The 19,535-nt window shown below is 31.8% G+C and overlaps 1 protein-coding gene across 1 annotated transcript; it reads right to left on the bottom strand.

The window, feature by feature from the left end:
• Nucleotides 1-13,591: 13,591 nt before the first annotated feature.
• Nucleotides 13,592-15,522, bottom strand: LOC149383136 (Ubiquitin carboxyl-terminal hydrolase family protein). Its single transcript, XM_089628201.1, has 2 exons — nt 15,193-15,522; nt 13,592-15,082 (listed from the first exon to the last, which is right to left on the bottom strand). The coding sequence occupies exon 2, from the start codon at nt 15,036-15,038 to the stop codon at nt 13,845-13,847; it is 1,194 nt and encodes a 397-aa protein (XP_089484327.1). The 5' UTR covers nt 15,039-15,082; nt 15,193-15,522; the 3' UTR covers nt 13,592-13,844.
• Nucleotides 15,523-19,535: the final 4,013 nt, after the last annotated feature.

Raw genomic sequence — 19,535 nt, 5'->3', positions numbered from 1 at the left:
AAGTGCTAATAGTTCCTTATTGTGCATTTGCCACCACTACAACGACTATAAATCATTCATATTGTTTGGTTGAGTTGAGTGGGTATACAGTATACACCAAGGCCCAATAGAGAGATTTTGTGGATTTGCTAGGCCTAATGGTTGGTCATAATTACAAATTTAGATTGGACTATTTCTCTTTTTAGGTATAAAATATTTGACAAGTGATATGATTCTCAATTATGCAATGATTTCCATCATAGAACAATATGGGAAATGGGTGTACCATGTTTTAATCTCTTTTATTTTCCTTTCTTTTATTTTTTTCCCTTCCACTTTTCTCCATAACCTTTTTGAAAGTTGTACATTCTAGTAGTGAAATAGACGTGAGCTTTTTAGGAGTTTGAGGGTGACATTACCAAAGAATCATGAGCTATCACTTTGCTTTGGACCAAATAAATATATGGAAAGAAAAAAAAAACTTTGGTATATTATCACAAATATGGAAGTGCGCAATATCATATTGCCGACAATTCTTCGGATTTTTGGAAATTTGGGTCCCACTTTCTAATTTTACACAAGATCTTGCCTCTTCGACTCAAATACTAATAGCATGATAAACCATTTTTCTGTTCCATAATTATTTTCCTATTTTCCCTATATTGAGGCACATATATAGACTAGTCCTTACTATTCCTAGTGCACCGAATATCAGTTATCTAATATATATAGACCCATCTATATTAGTGCTGCCTCAAGCTGGCTATTGGAAGGAAATGGAAATTCCATTTCCATTAAGCCACCTTCCATTGCTTATTGGAAATGGTATTTCCATTAGGTATTTTGGTGCCTTCCATTGTTTATTGGAAATGGAATTTCCGTTAAACTTAATGGAAATCCACATTTCCATTAACTTCCAATAAGAAATTTAAAAAAAATAAAAAAACTAATTTAATTGCTCTAGTACACAGCGGCCACAGTGTATTTAATTGCTCCATTCACTTTATCATATACTTTACACTGTGTATTAGTCTCTTGAGAAATTCAACGGAAATAAATGGCTGACACACTTTCGGTATGCCCCTGCCATCTTCCGCCAACTGTCGGAACGTGTATTTCCGTCTCTCTCCCACACGGTACATGGCACTACCGTTAGGTCCACACATCATTCGGCATTCCTTCCTTCCGTTGTTCTACCATCCACCAAGCCAGGATGAAAATCACATGTACCATATATACCCAATCCTCTATGACTAGACTATTTTTTTTTTTTTTGAAGAAGAAGAAGAAGAAGGACATAATTAGTCAATGATATATATATATATATATATATATATATATGCGTCCATACAAACACACTTCAAAATTTTATAAAAATGAAAAATGCGTCCGACGAGATTTGATCTCACGTTCTATTTGTAATAAAAATAAAAAATGTGTCCAACGAGATTTGATCTCACGTTCTATTTGTAAGAGGAGAAATGTTATTACCAATTAGTCCAAATAAGTTTCTGTCTCTATTGCTAGACTATCGTAAAGAGAGGTCAATGAAAATCTTTATGTTAGTATTACACCAAACTCATGTACCATTTTCAACTTTTAGTGGATTATGCACACCACATATATACATGGAAATCTGAATTGTCATTCATGCACCTTTTAAAAATAGTAAACTCTAGTTCCTTTCACAAACCTAATGTCAAAATTGCTTACATGCCATATATAATCAATGGACCACGCATATGTTTATTTATTTATATTTTATGTTGGCATTTGGTAATAGTCTAATGGGATGACTTAGAGCATCATACACTAAATTCTAAATTTAGTGTAATTTTTACACCAAATAATATTTTTTTTTTTTTTTGCTTCAATGGCATTATACTATATTTTACATAGGGATGACAATATTACTCATTACTCAGTGTAAACGGGCCGACTTAAACCCGCTCTTATCAAATAAACAAGTAAGATCCGTTAAGATTTTAGCAGCTCTGGATCCGGGTAAAGAAATAGGTAAATATGTACCCGTCATACTCGGTATCCGACCCGTTATTATATTAAAAATGTGTTTTTTGTTAAGATTCGATCTCGGGTCCTTTAAGTTGATTTAAGCATTAGTTAACATTTTGAGTAAGATTTTAATTTGAAAATATAATTTTGTTATTTTTTATAATTAGACAAATTAATTTAGCAAAATAAAAGTAAGACTTGACCACCACTTCCGAGTCCGACGTTGGTTGTTAGTGTTTAATATTTTGAAGCTAATATAAGAATTTTGTTTAATTTTTTTGAAGCTAATATAAAAGTATTGTTTAACTTTTTAAGCTAATATGAGCGTATTAACAGTAGTATATAATATTGTTAGTATTACATAATTATCATGGCAATCAGGATTATTGTTAGTAGTATTATAAGTTTAGTAGTACATAATACTGTTTGTATTTTATAATATTGTTTTCATATATATATATATATATATATATATATATATATATATATATATTGTCATCATGTAGTGTATATATACATAAGTATATTTGTATGGTGATTGATTATGTGTATGACCGTGTAAGAATTTTTTTAAAATGGAATTTAATTGGGTAATAAAAACGGGTAAACGAGTCTATCCGACTCGGTACCCGTAAATATTAAACGGGTCCGACACTTTTCTAACTGTTTATTCAGCGGGTATACCTATTATCCGGTCCGGTTCAAAAAGCGGGTAAACGGGTCCGGATAATGTGACTATTTTTTTTACGGGTCCAAATAATGGAACAAGTGTACCCTGCCGGATCTGCACCCATTTCCATTCCTAATCTTACACTAAATGAAATATTCTAATAATATGCTTTTTGAGTAGGCTTTTTATTCTAAGATGCTTTTAGATTAAATGTCTTAATTTTATTAGTTATTTGTAATATCTAAATACATATACAAAAATGTAATTATATTTTATTTATAAGTTTAACTATTTTTTCGTTTTTTTTAATCTTTGTAATAGTATTTTCTTGTAATGTCAAGAATTTTGTAGTAATATTATTTGTTGTAGTATTTTTTTAATTATCGGTTTAATTTGGTTTGATATATATTAATTTTGAGATTTGTAACTCATTAAACCTGTTCACACATGACAATTTCATTGTATCACACGTTTGAGATTTTTTTGATTTATAGTGCCATTACGCTTACGTGACTATGGTAGATTGAAATTTCCATTTTATCCTTCTTCAATTATTCGTTTTTAGTTTGAAAACATGCGTTTTTTTCCTTCAATTTCTATTACGTGCGACATTTTGGTTACCACATGCTGGTGTTTACTCACATAACCTGAAATACACATTAAAAAAAACACGTTAAAAGGCAAGCAGTTAAGAATATATTGAATATGTGGTATATTAATTCACTGATTTCTTTCCATATTAATAGCAAGCATTTCATTATGATTGTTTGATATTAATTTTTATTTGGCCAGTAATTATAATATACCACACGTTTTTCATAGACTATTTTATATTTTGAGACAGTTACAATTTGACATAAATAGCATTTATTACCGTTATATTATCAAAATTAAAAGAGTAAACAACATTATATTACCATTTATTATTCAATACACTATTTCAAATACATTTTGAGTGTATATAGATGTTGTCTATTATCATCATATTACCATTTATTGTCATGTATATTTTGGAGTTTTTTTATTATTTTATTATATTTTAGTTTTCACTCGTTAATTTTGTTACTATCATTATTTTACAATTTATTATCTGCGATTTTTTTAAAGCGTGGTTTTTTTTCTACGATTTTTTGGTTGACGTTTGGTTTTCATTTTACAAATGGTGTAATTGGTTGCGCGTGTATGCTTAAGTTTTGCCTCATTAATCGAGTCCATTTTTTCATTTTTTTCCCATACATTTGGGTGGGAATACGTTGAAGGGTAATATAGTCCTTAAACGATAGGTAATAAATTGAGGTGGCTAAAATCCAAACTGTGGCTAGATTACAATTTCAAGTTTGGAAATGGCTAGATATCTACTCTGCCCATAAAATTTTATAATTAGTTATCGGATTAATTTGATTTGACATCTATAACTTTTTTTTAATTATTGACTTAATTTAAGTGATATTGATGAAATTAATTTAGATTATAAATAAAGCTCTAAACAGTTAAAAATATATTGATTAAACTAGAATTAGTTAAAATATGTACTTTTAATTAAAAATGATGAATCAATTAAATTAAAATAATGACTAAATATTTTGTGTAATTTTTACACCAAAGGAACAGTGTTACACTAAATTTGGTGCAATGTTGTTTCTTTGGTATAAATATTATACCAAATATGAAGTCTTAGATTTAGAGTTTTACAATTGGAGAATTTTTACTCTATTTATAGTGTTTTAGTGTTATGCATGCTCTTACATATTCCATTTATATATGCCTACATAATTTCTTGATCTATTTTTGTCAGTTTAGAAAATTGTACTCGTGTATGTATTATGTAATAGCCTAATAGGTAAAAGAGCAAAAAAAAAAAAAAAAAAAGCCTAATAGGTAGTAAAATAAACCACTAGTTTGTATTCCCCACTGCATGTCTGACTGAACACAAAACTTAAGATTAATATAGTTTTATTCATTTGTAAGAGACTATATAATAGTTAAATACACGTATTTTGTTTATTATTTTTCATTAGCCACCCATATCATTTGAAATTATTCGACTTAGCTCTCAAGTTAATTAGACTATAATAACTACTATCATGGTGTGTATTCCAAACCTTATCATCGGTCACCATTTCATCATAATTAACATTAATTAATATAAGATAACAAAAATGGGTATTGAAGTGCATATGAATAAGCACCACGCCACAACAACCAACCATCAATACACATGCAAGAGCAATTGTAACGCAAATGTCACAGCAGTGACTTAATAATTCAATTGATAAGCACTATATGCTACATTGTATTGTCATCAATAGTTCATCAATAGTTGTATATACACAAAAGTTGCACAAAAATTGTGGTACAAGGGACAAACAATGACCACCTATCTATCTAAGATCTATCTATATATCTTTATATCTCCTCTATGTCACTATCAATATTCATCATGGACTAATTACTACCCAATACTTTGTCTTTTACTTATTATTATTTCTTTTTTCTTGAAATATATTATGGCATTGCTGTCCATGCCTTTTGTTTTCTTTCTTCTCACATCCTAATTATTTGTATTCATGACCATACATCCATATATATCGCCAATAGATCCAACTTGACCATAAATCATAATTAGATACCTTTACTTTTGAAAGTAGGATTAGGCCAAGGATGGCATTGATGATGGCATTACCATTATAAATAATATTCTTTTTTTTTTCAAAAAACCAAAATTAATTTTGGTGTTGTTATATTAATATTGATAAAATTTGTTTAAAGTCTATGTAGCAGTGAAAATCTCATGTTCCATCAAGAGGAAGTCATAATGGGTCGGCAAAAGCAACTGTAAGCACCCCATTTTTGACGAAAGAAATTGGGCCCTATGAAACAAACAAAACATAAAGTGAATTAATAGCAATTGGGCCTATAAATGGGTCCACTAATGAACTGTAATTTTTCTTATATAAATAATACTTGATCTATAATTCATCATCATAATAAATAAAATAAACTTGTGGGTAATTAATTAATCTGACTTTTAAGTTCATAATGAAATGATGGCGATTGCACAGGCTAGACATGTCCCCTCTTTGTCTTACAATATACGAAACATTGGACCCTTTTTTGGTGCATATAATTTTGGTCCATGTTGTGTGTATTATTCATTTCACGGTAGTAGTTAAAAAAATCTTATTAGATATTTTCAGATTTAAAACCGTAAATAAATTTATCCTAATAGATAGGTAGTTAATTTTATATAGATAGTATTGTTCATTTTATTTGATTCACATACATCAAAGCATGGATTGAGTTATCACGTACTCGTCGGTAAGTTTTTACTCGTGGCCACCGATAAATAGAGCTCATTTATTTTTACCCGTTCAATATTTACCCATAGCTTACTCGTCGGTATATGAGAACCGGCATCGTTCGACGTGCATGTCAGCTTATTTCAGACACTGAGGGGAGTAGCGGAGATCGTGATGGTTGTTTGCCTGCTTCGGCTCGAACATCGTAACCGCTTATTGACACTATTTTTTTGCCCCATTGACCATCTCGGTCACTAAAGCCGCTTACTGCGGATGCTCTGATCAATGAGTTTAATAGCGAATGAAGTGGTAACTTCATTTCTTTTTTAATACGTTTGTTTATATTTTTCGAAAACTTCATGGGTAAAAAGTGTCTTTATTTTCATAATGATTCGATGAAAAAATTAATAATTTTTTTGTTATAGAAATAATATTATTTTGATTATGACTAATAATTTGCAAAATTGCAAAGAGAAAAGGGGATTGAGAGAGAAACGAGAAATATGCTGAATACAATTAGGATTACACTGTGAATTGCTTAATCAGAACAATACAATAAAACATAATATATAGACAAAGTAATTAACGCTAAAAGACTAAACTACTCTTATATAATATAATATATATATAACTACTATGATCAATAATGACATGGCTTTTTCTAGTTTTTGTATACTGAAAGCTTTTGTGGGTCTTGTATTCAATTCATCATTAAAAATTAGAGTGAAAGTTTCGGAAGCGGAAGGTTCAGATTCGATGAATTAATTTAACTTAGCGGTAGTACCGCTTCCAATAATATTTTAGAAGTCAAAGAAGGCTATCAAAATACATGTGTCTTCCGCTAATTTCCGTTAGTCGATGGTATTTTTATTTTTTTTAATTAAAAAAATTATGAACTGTTGATATTATTTTCATCTAAGGACTGATATTATTTTCATGTTTTTTTGGAAGCAAGAAATTCCAATAAATTTAACGGAAATAGCACTTTCGTTAACTTTCGGAAGATAAAAATTTGACTAACGAAATTACCACTTCCGTTAAGCAATGAAGAATATTCTAACGGAAGTGGTGGTATTTTGCTTCCTTCCAATGCCTAAAAAGAAGTGAAACTTATAAGGACTATTACATATTTATTTTCGTAATAAAGTTCAGCATTCATTACAGGTTTGGATTTTTAGCCCATTTGATACTTATACTTTTGTGTTTGATCGTTATTAGTCCTTAGCTTTTTTTTTTTTTTTTTTTTGGTGGTAAAACCATCCTCAAAACTTTATTTTATCGGCGCATGCATTTCGTCTCTCACGTTAAATAATTTACTGAAAAAGTCACGTCTGCACTCTATTAATAAATGAATTATGAAAAAATTGTAAAACACTTAATAAAATCGATCAAAAAAATTAGCTATCAATTCGTCATAAGATATTGAATTATCATAGTCTTTTTACAACTCATTTGCTAATATATTCGTAAATAAAAATATTTTATGTATGGTTGTTTTGATAAAATAGTGCTTATATGATAATATTCATGTAAATTTTCCAAAACTGTATTAGAGCACAGGGATGTTGCGGAGGCTCTCACTTTGGCGACGTTCTCTGACTAAACCTAGACACATGGTTTAGGGGAGAAATGTGCAAAAAAAAAGAGGTTTGAGGATGGTTTAACTGAAAAAGAAAGGTCAAGGACTAATAAGTAATAACCCTCAACCACAAAAATATAGGGACCAAATGAGCCAAAAATCTTAATTTAGTTTTGACACTTATATAAGTTGGTAAGTTTTTTGTGATTGCCAAAATCAAACGTGTCGTAATTATATAACTATGTATTATTATTCAAAAAATTAGGTAATTATCCAATTAAAACGTTTGAAATCGCCAATGTTTAAAATTTCGGGAAATTGCGTGGAAATTGAGCCGAAATTGCGAAAATTTGAGAAGTCTGGCACATTTACGATCATATGTGCGTTTCACCATTTTGTGTCGCGGGTATTGCGTCGAAATTACGGGGAAATTTCCATGTCCTTGCGTCCATTAATATCGTTTAATCCATGATATAAAACACAAAAAATCGTATCATTTTCGTCACAATTTTCGTTGCATTTAACGCCGCAATTTTGGTCGCGTCGTCCAAAAGCCTATTTCGGGAAATTATATGGAAATTACGTGGAAATTACGTTTATTTGTGTTTTTCAGAATATAAATTATAATTTTTAAGGTTTTTTCATTGTTTGTACTTGTTTCATGGTGAACATATTATTGTTTTAATATTTTTGGAGATGTTACAAATTTGAAATTGATGTTAATTGTTAGAAAATTATAGTTATATATATATATATATATGTAATATATATATATATATATATATATGTATTCGTAAACAAATATTTGAAAATATGAAAAATGATACCTTGTTACTGAATTTCATACCTGGGGTAATACATGAAATTATGATATACTTAAAACTTATTATGTGTATTTCTTATATTGTGCATGATTTTAATATTTTTCAACTTATTATGTATGTTTATTATATGTATCTGACTTTGAAGTTTGAACTTATTGTGGTTGTATATTATGTGTGTTTGTAATTGAAACTTATTATGTATGTTTAGAATTTCTTATATGTGTATGAAACTTATTTTTTATATTTGAAACTGTACAACATTATTTCCGTCGCAATTTCTATGTTTTGTCGCAATTTCCGTCGATATAATTTTTTCAAATTTTCACATTATTTCCGTCGCAATTTCTATCGGCCACCGCAATTTTCGCTTTTTTTTTTTTTTTTTTTTTTTTTATCATTGACACAAAATCGGCAATCGGCATTTTAAAGCTTGGAAATTGTTATATAGTCAATGTTTCGTAAATCTTAGGTAAATAGCCATAACGATGACGTGACAATGTATGTCGTCTGGATTCAATATTATTAATTTCAAATGTAACAAGTTCAAACATCTGTATTCAAGGTGGATTGTCGAACGGCAGAAGCACGAAAGGAAGCTCTTCCGTCTGTTTCACGTGCCTGACGGTACTGCCGTGTACCGTGAGTCTCAGTAACGGAAGAAGGATTTCCGCCATGTGTCGAAAGCGGGACAGAGAGCTCGGAAGTGGGTCAGGCGAGTGTCAGGCTTTTTGCCTTTCATGTGTGTGTGAGTAACGCATATAATAGGTACCATTAATTTTTTGCCTTTCCTGCGTGACTTATGTGTGTGTCGTGTGTGATATATATGTCCGTGAAGGTTCATTATACATTGTAATGTTAATATATGTCACTGAAGGTTTTTATTTTGTATTTTTTTTAAGAGATTTGTAAGTAACTAGGCCACTTTAAACATGTGATTTTGGATCTAGCCTATGTTTGACAATTTTTAGGGATATAGTCAAATGGCTTATGTGGCAATAATTAAGATCTGATTTGCCCTTATTTATTAATAAATTCGTCACTTTCTCTCTCCTATTTTTTTCAAATAATTTTTTTTGCATCAAAACTTCAAAAATTCGTATCTTTCTCATACGAACTTGAAATTGAGTGATTTCAGATCCTACAAATTCGTGGCGTCGAGATCTTCGAAAATAGACCCATTGTGTTTGATGAAAAATTATGTTTAATGCATCATAGTTACGTTTTCATTTATTTTTTTGATAATTTCAAAAATTTCCAGTTATTTCCATATTTAAGGTAGTAACGTGATTTTTCTACATCTATGATATTAAACATGATTTTTCATCAAACACAATGGATCTATTTTTGAAGATCTCGGCGTCACGAATCCGTAGGATTTGGAATCACTCAATTTCGAGTTCATATGAGATAGATATGGTTTTTTGAAGTTTTTATGTAAAAAAAAAATGTAGGAAAAAAGTAGGAGAGATAAAGTGACGAATTTGTTAATAAATAAGGGTAAATCAGACATTAATTATTGCCACAGAAGTCTGTTGGCTATTTCCCTAAAAGTTGTGAAACATAGGCTAAAAACAAATTTCATAGTTTCATTTTGGCTATTTCGCTACAGTGCCCTTTTTTTTAATTAAATCTCATCCACTAGATTTGGACGGTTGAAAAAATTTGTTCATTATTTGACAGTTGGACCTTCGAATTTACGCAATTTATAAAGTTTTAACCCATTCCTTTATTTCTCCTATAAATACATCTCATTTCTCACCATTTTAATCACAAATCAAACTTTCTTCTCACTCAAACTCTCAAATCCTCTCCAATTCTCTACAAATATTTCTCTACAACAATCTCTTCATATAAATTATATACTTAATTTTTTTTAAAATTTTCATTACATAATTAAGTTTATATTCTAATTTTTGTTATATAGTTAGTTTTTAAATTTTTTTATTACATAATTAAGTTTATATTCTAATTTTTTTTAATTTTTTTATTACATAATTAAGTTTACCATTAAATTTGATTGTTTTTTTTTAATTCCTTATTGAAAGTTAATGGAAATAAGGATTTCCATTAAGTTTAACGGAAATTCCATTTACAATAAACAATAGAAGGTACCAAAATGTTTAATAGAAATACCATTTTCAATAAGTAATGGAAGCCGGTTTATTGGAAATGGAATTTCATTTCATTTCAATAGCCAGGATGAATCTGTATACTAGAGTTAATATCCATTTGTAATAACATTGAGCATTACATTGTTATCCTTCGTCGGTTTTATTATGGTTTTAGTTTGACATGTATATGTATGTTTTTTTTTTATATATATATAATATATTTCTTTATAAACACCCGTCAATTACTTGTTATATTTTACAATTTACAGTGCAGTCAACTGTTTATCTATAACAATGATCCGTCATTTTCTTATTTACTACCAGTGCTAAATAAGTATTAATAACGGTGTGAATCCTTGCCTCAAAGTTTTACGTGTACATTAGATTAGAGAAAGAATTTTTTTTTTCTTCTTATTGAAAAAAAAAAAATTAAATGCGTATTGCACATTTATTTATTATGTACATCACTTTCATAGTAAAATCTTATCCATCTATCTCTGGTAATTTCTGTATTCTGTTATATCACATCTCATCATCGTCCACAGTTCACCCAACTCAACTACTCATTGAAAGCACAGAGATTTTATTTATTTTCAATATTTGTTTTTCATTATTGCAACAAATTACCCATGCCATGTGTTTTCATTTTCTGTTTGCTATTCTCATGCTGTGTCGTTATATTGGAGTAACACTGTTGTATGTTTACGTGCAATACATTTTAGCCAAATAATAATAATATGCACAGAAAAAAATAATAATATTGATAAAGTCATCGCAGACATGGAAAGTGACAAAGAAAGCAGACTAATTATTCAAAAGGCAGAAGAAGCCAAAGATAGTGCCTATATTTGACATATAACTAAAGTACACACACATATACTTAAGATATGATATATTTATATATATATATATATAATATTAATATACATATATTTAACGTATCAGAACCCACACACAGCTTGCACGTCTCTATGCTTGAAGCATTATGAAGTGTCACGGGAAAAAAACACGAATATAATTATTCAAAAAGATATATAAATTAAATTAAAGTATTGAAAACAAAAGACATAAGGTCATTGTTTCATTGATTGCTTTTACAAGGACACATCGCACCATCAAATCCAAATGCACATCATGTGCGTTTATAATACTTTATATAGTGATTATATTTGATGGGAATAACTTTATTATAGTGCCAAATTTATATTTAGGCTTTGAATTGGAACTTAATTTATAGTCCTATCTAGAAAATTCATGATTTATTGTTAAGTAGGTATAAGACATAAGAACTTGTAGACTAGCTATTAAGTAAGAAGGATATAATTTATTATTTGGTCATTTATGCCTATCAATTCTAAACGTCAAATTCAAATTAAAAAAAAAAATCAAAAGTATACAAAGAAAAAATCAAATAAAATATGATTGTAAGCTTCTACGGAAGAAATTGAATGGAGAAGATGGTAGGGAGGCATTAAGATTTTTGTGATGTGATATTCTTATTCAACGAATATAAAATAAGCAGTTTTGATGGTTTACAATAACGCGTAATTTGTACGATATATATAGGTTAAAAAAATAAAAAATAAAAAATAAAAATAAAAAAGAGGAGATATCTGCAATTAGATATGTAATATGTACCAAAAGCTTGACTTTATCGTTGAGTGGGCTACTGCCATGTCTCTATGATAATAAAGAGAAACAACAAACAATAGACTTCCTTTTCTCCGAAAATTCCTATCATTAACTTTTATTGTAATTAAAATGGGTGAATTAAAAAAGAAAATAAAAAATCATGAATCTGCAACGGTCAAATAAATACAGCTGAGTTTTAATGGAAAAAACATTACTAATTTTCATTCAGTTTCTTCAACGCCACTAAGTGCAAGACTTGTCACAAATTATGAGTCAAAAGATATAGAAAATTATGATGAGGTTTTTTATTATTTTATTTTATAACTTTCCACAATTTATTCAGAGCTACAGACACCTTCGACACTAGCCACAACTATATGAGCCAATGAAATGGGAGATTATTATGATGAGATATGGCACTACAATAAGGAACTTAGGTGGGATCCTTACTATTAATTAATTTTATTTTTTCGTTATATTGCTTTATGACTTCTTCTTTTTGAAGCCCTACTATCAAAATAAAACTAGCGAGTACTTTTTTACATTATTATTTCTTACCAGCTTCAATGAAGAAATCTTATGGATTATTAACTTCTGAGTGGACCGCATTGCAAGAGTTCTGTAGATACCAGAATGATCATCACTAAGGTAAAATCTCATTATACATACACACACACACACACACACACACACACACACACACATATATATATATATATATATATAAATATATATATATATATATATATTATACTCAATAAATAGTTGACTTCATCTGCTCACATGGCATTAGAAGCATATGTTTGGTTGTAGGGTAGTAACCTGAATGAGAATAGGTACACAAATGTGAATAAATGAAAAAAATAAAAAATAAATGAATTACAAAGTTTGGTAGACACTTTTTATTGGGTGATTGAATTACCATTCTTTACCACCTTATTCCAACAAGTTTCAGTTATATCATTTTCCCTCTGATGAAGTGTGAATCATATATACTTAAAGGTAATAATTGTAATTTGTGCGTAAATATCTAATGTAATAGACGATAGAATATATAAATTGAAAATACATGGTAATAATAATAATAGGAACAAAACGTTGATATTTGATATCGAGCTAACAAATTAATAAGTTGATCCAAGTTGTTATTATTTTTAATTCCGGTGAAAGTAAAAGCATTTTAAACGAACATGAAAGCTACCTAAAAGCCCATTATTATCGGCCCATTAAGGATTAAGAATGCACATGAGCCTAAAATTTTGAAATAACTTTTCATCCTAGAAGTTATAACGTTGTCGCTCATATACTTACGAAATTGTCTTAAATGTTTGATGATTTTATGGTACGAAATGATTGTTTCCCTCCGTGATATCCTAAATGTTATCAAATGCAAATTTTCTTGGTTTAGAGAAGCCCTCTAAAATTAATAACTAAAATAATTCTCACCGATAAGATGTATTATTCTCAATGTGACACTATAAAATTTTGCACAAATCATATCACCGATAAGAAAGATGTTACTTGTAGGACAAATGGCATGTCTTGTCCACAATGCCGACGAACTTATGTAACATCATATGAGAATACAAATTCTCACTGAACCCCAAAACTAGATTTTGGTTAGAGTCTCGAATCTCGATGATAAATAATCAAACCGAATTACACTTATAAACCAATAAACTGAACACATTTTTAAATAGCATCCAAAACACTGATCTTTTATATCTCCTAACTCATTCAAAATTTTCCAAACACATTTCTTGGCGAGCTATTATCACTAACCCTACCACTAAGAGCCACAAACTTAGCGTTAAACCTCAAAATCGGACACTTCTCAATCAACTCCGACCCATCATAAGCCTCTTTGAGAAACACAGTACTCCTCTCACCTTTATTCGTGAGGTAAAATATCTCATGGTGTCTCACAAGGAACAAAATCAACTCGGACGGTAAATAACACTCAGGCCCAAATGCCCTTATTTGGGCCGTAGTAAGCCTTTTCTCAATCGTCAGGCTCAAAATCTCGTGGACCAACCCAACGGCCCGTTTTCTCGTTCCCGGGTCGTCGTTATCGAACCTTCTCGCGTTAAGATACGGTGACGGAAAATCCTTCCTCTGCCACCTACGCAAATACTCGTCAAGAAAGTCCGTATTGGGCCTAAAGCCCTTCGGGAATTTGACCTTGAACGCGTTTGGGCCTGGGTAATTTCCGTCACGGGAGATTCTGACTCCGTTAGGATTTCCGTCCGAGGCGTGGATTCCCTCGGCGGCGAGATTCTGTTCTCTGACGGTGACGGCGAGCGAGGAATCCCAATTCTCCAGGTGGAGATAGGGTTTTCCGTTAGGGCTATCTTTGACGGAGAAGAATTCGGGGTATTTCGGGATCAGAGATCGTTCGAAGCCGTCGGAGAGACCGAGCTCGGGTCTGATCAGGTTGATCTTCTCGATCGGAACTCGAGAGTCGACGGTCAACATGAGAAGCTTCCTGAGATTCTTGACCGCGATTGGTTCCATGGATTTCAGGGCTTCGGATTCCTCTCCGGCGAGTTTCTCGGCTTTTCCGGTGAGCTTCACGAAAGGCGGGGTTTTTTCTCCGGCGCCGCCGCAGACTTGGAAGATCGTCGAGTATTTCTGGATCACGGCCATGAAGTTCCATTTCCGGACGAATCCGACTTCCTTCTCGAGGTCTCGGAGGAGGAGGGACTTGGATTTCTGTGCCTGGATTATGGATTTGAGCTCGAGAATTAGGGCTGGCTTTTTGCGCAAGTCCATGACTCTGTCGAGCTCGGGGACTTTGTGGTAGACCTTCATCTTCTCTCTGTTTCTTCCGCCGCCGCAGGATTTGTGCCGTTGTGGGACCCACGCCACGTGGCACGCCGGAGAAGCAGCGACGGAGTTGCGTAGGCGAAAGAGAGAGGCTCTTTTGTTCATCTTTTTAAGTTTTCTTTGGGGACAATTATCGAGCACTTGGCGGGCTAAAAAAAATCCAAGCAATTTCTCAGAAATCATGTCGAATTTCAAAACCCCCAAATTATGAACTATGAACCCTAGATTTGAAATCCACTCCGAGAAGAGAGATTCTCACCTCAATCCATGGAATCAAGCTTCCATGGTGAGTTCTCACTTCTTCCCCGACGTTCTCTCCCGGTCCGGCGTCACCGTAGTTCGCGGCGGCGTCTCTTTTCCTCAGCTGGAGCGCGCGGTGGAGGGCGCGAAGAGAAGAAAAGAAAGGAGAGAGAGAGATGGCTATGGTGATGATGGTGATGACCGGTGTTGATGAAGATAGCTAACAATTTTTTTTTTTTTCATTGCTTGCAGGTCTGTTTCGTGCGCGCGGGAGAGAAGAAAAAGAAAGGAAGAAGAAGAAGAAATGGTCCACCACGTGATGGACACGTCAATCACCAAATGACCAGTTTTTATTTTTTTCTTTCAATCTCATCCTCATTTTGTTGCACATAAGTCCTTTCAAAATAAAACTTCACAACTTCGTCCTTAATTAATTAAAAATAAACGAGAAAATTCTCATTAGTTCCCGTTACCTTGAATATATTTAAAAGATTTCGGAATTGATTTCACTCTCGAGATTTTTAAATCTCCGAGTATGTTCTAAATAATTTCACTCGGGAGAAATAAGAATATTATCGAGTTTACTCGAGTATTCTTATTCCGAAATTTCGTCGACCTTAAATATTATCTTTTTTTTTCAGTATATATAAAATTTAAGAATGTCTCATATGCAACAAAAATTTGATTTAAAATAAAACGCGTCTATTTTATTCAAATTCACAAATCGAGCGTTATAAAAGTTTATACATTACAGTGAAGTTGGTGTAATACAATATAATTGAACGATGTAGGAATATAGCTAGAAAGTAACGTACATTCCATATATTGTTGTGCATTATTTATAGAAACTAAGAAGTAAATTTAAATTCGAGATCCTAAAATTGAGGATGATGTGTTAGCGACATTTGCTGCGTCAGTTCGTCCACTCACTCTCCACGTCTTCCTTTCTTCGCGAGTTGATTCCTCATTCCTTTGACTTGACTTGGTCCGTTCAAACTTTTTCAATGAGCCTTCTCGCTGCCATATCCCAATTCGAATTCGCTGCCTTTAGATGCTTACACGAACCTAATCAGGCTAGTCGAGGCCCAATTCAAATTATGTATCCCAAAATACCTCCATAGTATCTATTGTTGTTTTTGACAGAGAAATAACTTTCACTAAAAATGTGGCGGGTTATCGAATCCCTCTAGAATTTGTGGATAATAGGCTTTTGATGTATTATGGACAAAAGGTGATTTGAACGGACGGTGAAATTTGGACGGAATGAGTTTGTATTAGATAACATGGTGGCATATTAAAATCTTGTCGAAGTGTCTGAAGAGAATGTTTGTTGGAATGTCGATTGCGGTATGGACTGAGATAGTAATGAATCTTTTGAGGTTTTGGTACGGAAGCAATTGTAATAAATACACCTAATTATTGGACCCATATTTCCGAGAACTTTGCTAGGAAAGGAATGACAATCGACCCTTTTCGCCCATGGTGCACAAAAGGGAAATAATCTATTTTTCATGTTTTATAGAAATTATGTGAGTGTGGTGGAATATGATTAAAGGGCATTTTCATGGGGAGACATAGGGCCTTCTTATTCCCATAAAGTCCGTTTTATATTCACATGATTTCGAGCTTTTCGTGGTGGTTCTTTGAAATTTGTGAAATCGTCGGAACAACATGGTCTACAAATGTCCGATGGGAACATCGGACGATCTCATCTGTTCGGTTGGGGTCCTCAGTGAGCTTCAAAGCCTCCATTGCGACCCCGTGGCGGCCCGGACCCGTGATACCCGACAAGAACGATGGAAGTTTCCAGATCTCGAGGTGATTTCCGCGAGCGTGGATGCACCATCGGCATAAGGGTGGAACTTGCGGTGTGGAGTGTGCCATCCGCGAATTTCGAGGTATTGTTTTGTATGACTTTATTGCCCCCCTCGACCGTCCATTTGTCTCCTTGGTTGTGGAAGTCATGGCTATTTCGCGCGGTTCGAAAGAAGCTAGAAGTGGTGGAAGTTAACCTCATCAAGATAAAGAAGTACCGGACACATTGGCATAGCGGATATTATCATGTTTATATATTGTGTATTATACTACACAATGTAATATAATTAACGGAGATTATCACTCTTGCATTCGGCTTTGTTTTTAGATCGTGTATCATCCTATACATGTAATATAATGGCTCACAAACTTGCGAGCTATTTTGGTTAAGATTAATGTAGTTTGACACTCGCTTTTGCCTCTAGATGTACAAGAAATGCCTTTGGCAGATTTGCCCATTTATTTTTTTAGTCCACTATGACTTTCCATAAAAAGAAAAAACTTGGAGTACTTGACAAACCCAAAACTATCACAACTTTCCGTGCTCGAGGATACTGATATTTGAAACACAAGCAACATACCATTTTCATTAGAACACACACTTCTTGACTTCTTGGTTAAGATTTCACAGCCGCCACTTTACAATAGAATAGTACCCCAAAAAAATAAAGAGAAATTTCATTTTCTAGACCCAAAAGTTATGGAAATATCTCAATTAGACCCGCTAGTTAAAAAATATCCAAAATTGGACTTTTGTACCAATTTTGGACGAAAATACCCTTAATTCAAAATAAACCATCTGTCCATCTCTTTCATTCTCACTCACTTTCTCTCCACACCAAAGAACACCAAATCCGACGTGAGTCCCATTCTGACGCCCAACCACACCAAATCCGACCGAAACCACTATAAATCCGACCTCCAACAAAGTTTCAAGCTCTCTCAAACTTCCATACCTCAAAATAAAAAAAAAGTTAGTTTTTTCATGATTTAATTAGTGTAGGATCGATATGATACAAGATTTGAGTGGTTATTAGTTATTTTAGGTTGATTTGAATGAGATTTGGAGGTGAATTTTTTTTTTAAATCTGGGAATTTTCGATGAAGATCATCGGAATCCGATGGATTCCAACACGTTCCGACGAGTTCCGATGGATTCCGACACGTTCCGACGAGTTTCCGACATGTTTGATTTTTTTTTTTTTAATAATTTAAGATAAATAGAAAGAGTTTTTTATTTTTTATGAACAAAATATACTAATAATTAGTTGTTTTTTCTAATTAATGATTAGTTTTTTTTAATTATGAACAACATAATTAGTTGTTTTTTTCTAATTAAAGATTAGTTGTTTTTTTTTTATTATGAACATTACTAATAATTATTTGTTTTTTGTAATTAGTTTTTTTTTTTATTATGAACAACATACTAATAATTAGTTTTTTTTTAATTATGAACAACATAATTAGTTGTTTTTTTTCTAATAAATGATTAGTTGTTTTTTGTTATTATGAACAACATACTAATAAGTAGAGAATGAATTTTGTTTAGTAGTGTTATATGGGCTTTTAAGGGTATTTTTGTCCAAAATTGGTACAAAAGTCTAATTTTGGATATTTTTAAACTATCGGGTCTAATTGATATATTTCCATAACATTTGGGTCTAGAAGAAGACAACCTGTCTTCTTAGCTCTGAAAGGCAGAGAAAATGAGATACTAATTCATTATGCTTATATAAGCTTTTTGCCAGCATATGTGGATTTAGAAAGAAAATTAAAAAAAAAAAAAAAAAAAACGGTTTGAGAAATAGAAGAGGTAAAGGAGCTTGAACTAATGTGCTTCTTGATTTCTATATAATCTATCTATTTAATGCTTATGGTAATCTTTTTATTTTGCCGATGTAAGGCTCATGATATCATTTTCTATACGTCATGTGATTTTGGTACCTTACGTGAACAAGGGAAATAAAAACATGCATATATTATAGAGTATAGACAGAAAGTAATAAAAACTTTAACAAACCCAAAAAAAAAAAAAAAATCACATGAAATCAGTCCATAACCGAGTTAACTTCACACACAACCACACCAACTTTCACAACACAGATTCCCAATTGGTCAAGATTTCATAGCCGCCATTACCAGATTAAGAACAAGTTCATAATCACGATATTTTAGTAATAAATACAACTTGTCAAGTTCATAATCACGATATCTTAGTGAAACGCTAGGTTAAGATTTCATAGCCGCCACTTTACCATATTAAGAACATTTTATGAAAATTCCAAAAATACAGCCGTTGAAATTTCAAGGGATACTCAATTCAGAAAGAGCTTGGGCTTGAAGCCCGAACTAAATTATGTGATACCTGATAAAAAATATGAATATGCATATGCATTTATAGAGAGCAATAAAACTTCAAGAACTTACCAAACCTAAAGATATAAATATCACATGAAATCAGTTCACATTTTAGTATATACCACACAGAAAATATCACAACACAGATTACTAATTGGTGGAAGATTTCATAGCCGACATTTTAGTATC

Source organism: Urtica dioica, chromosome 10 (assembly GCF_054948205.1).
Source record: "Urtica dioica subsp. dioica isolate 48M chromosome 10, U.dioica_male_clone48M_v1_H2, whole genome shotgun sequence".
NCBI lineage: Eukaryota > Viridiplantae > Streptophyta > Magnoliopsida > Rosales > Urticaceae > Urtica > Urtica dioica.
This window is presented reverse-complemented; position numbering and strand designations above follow the sequence as displayed.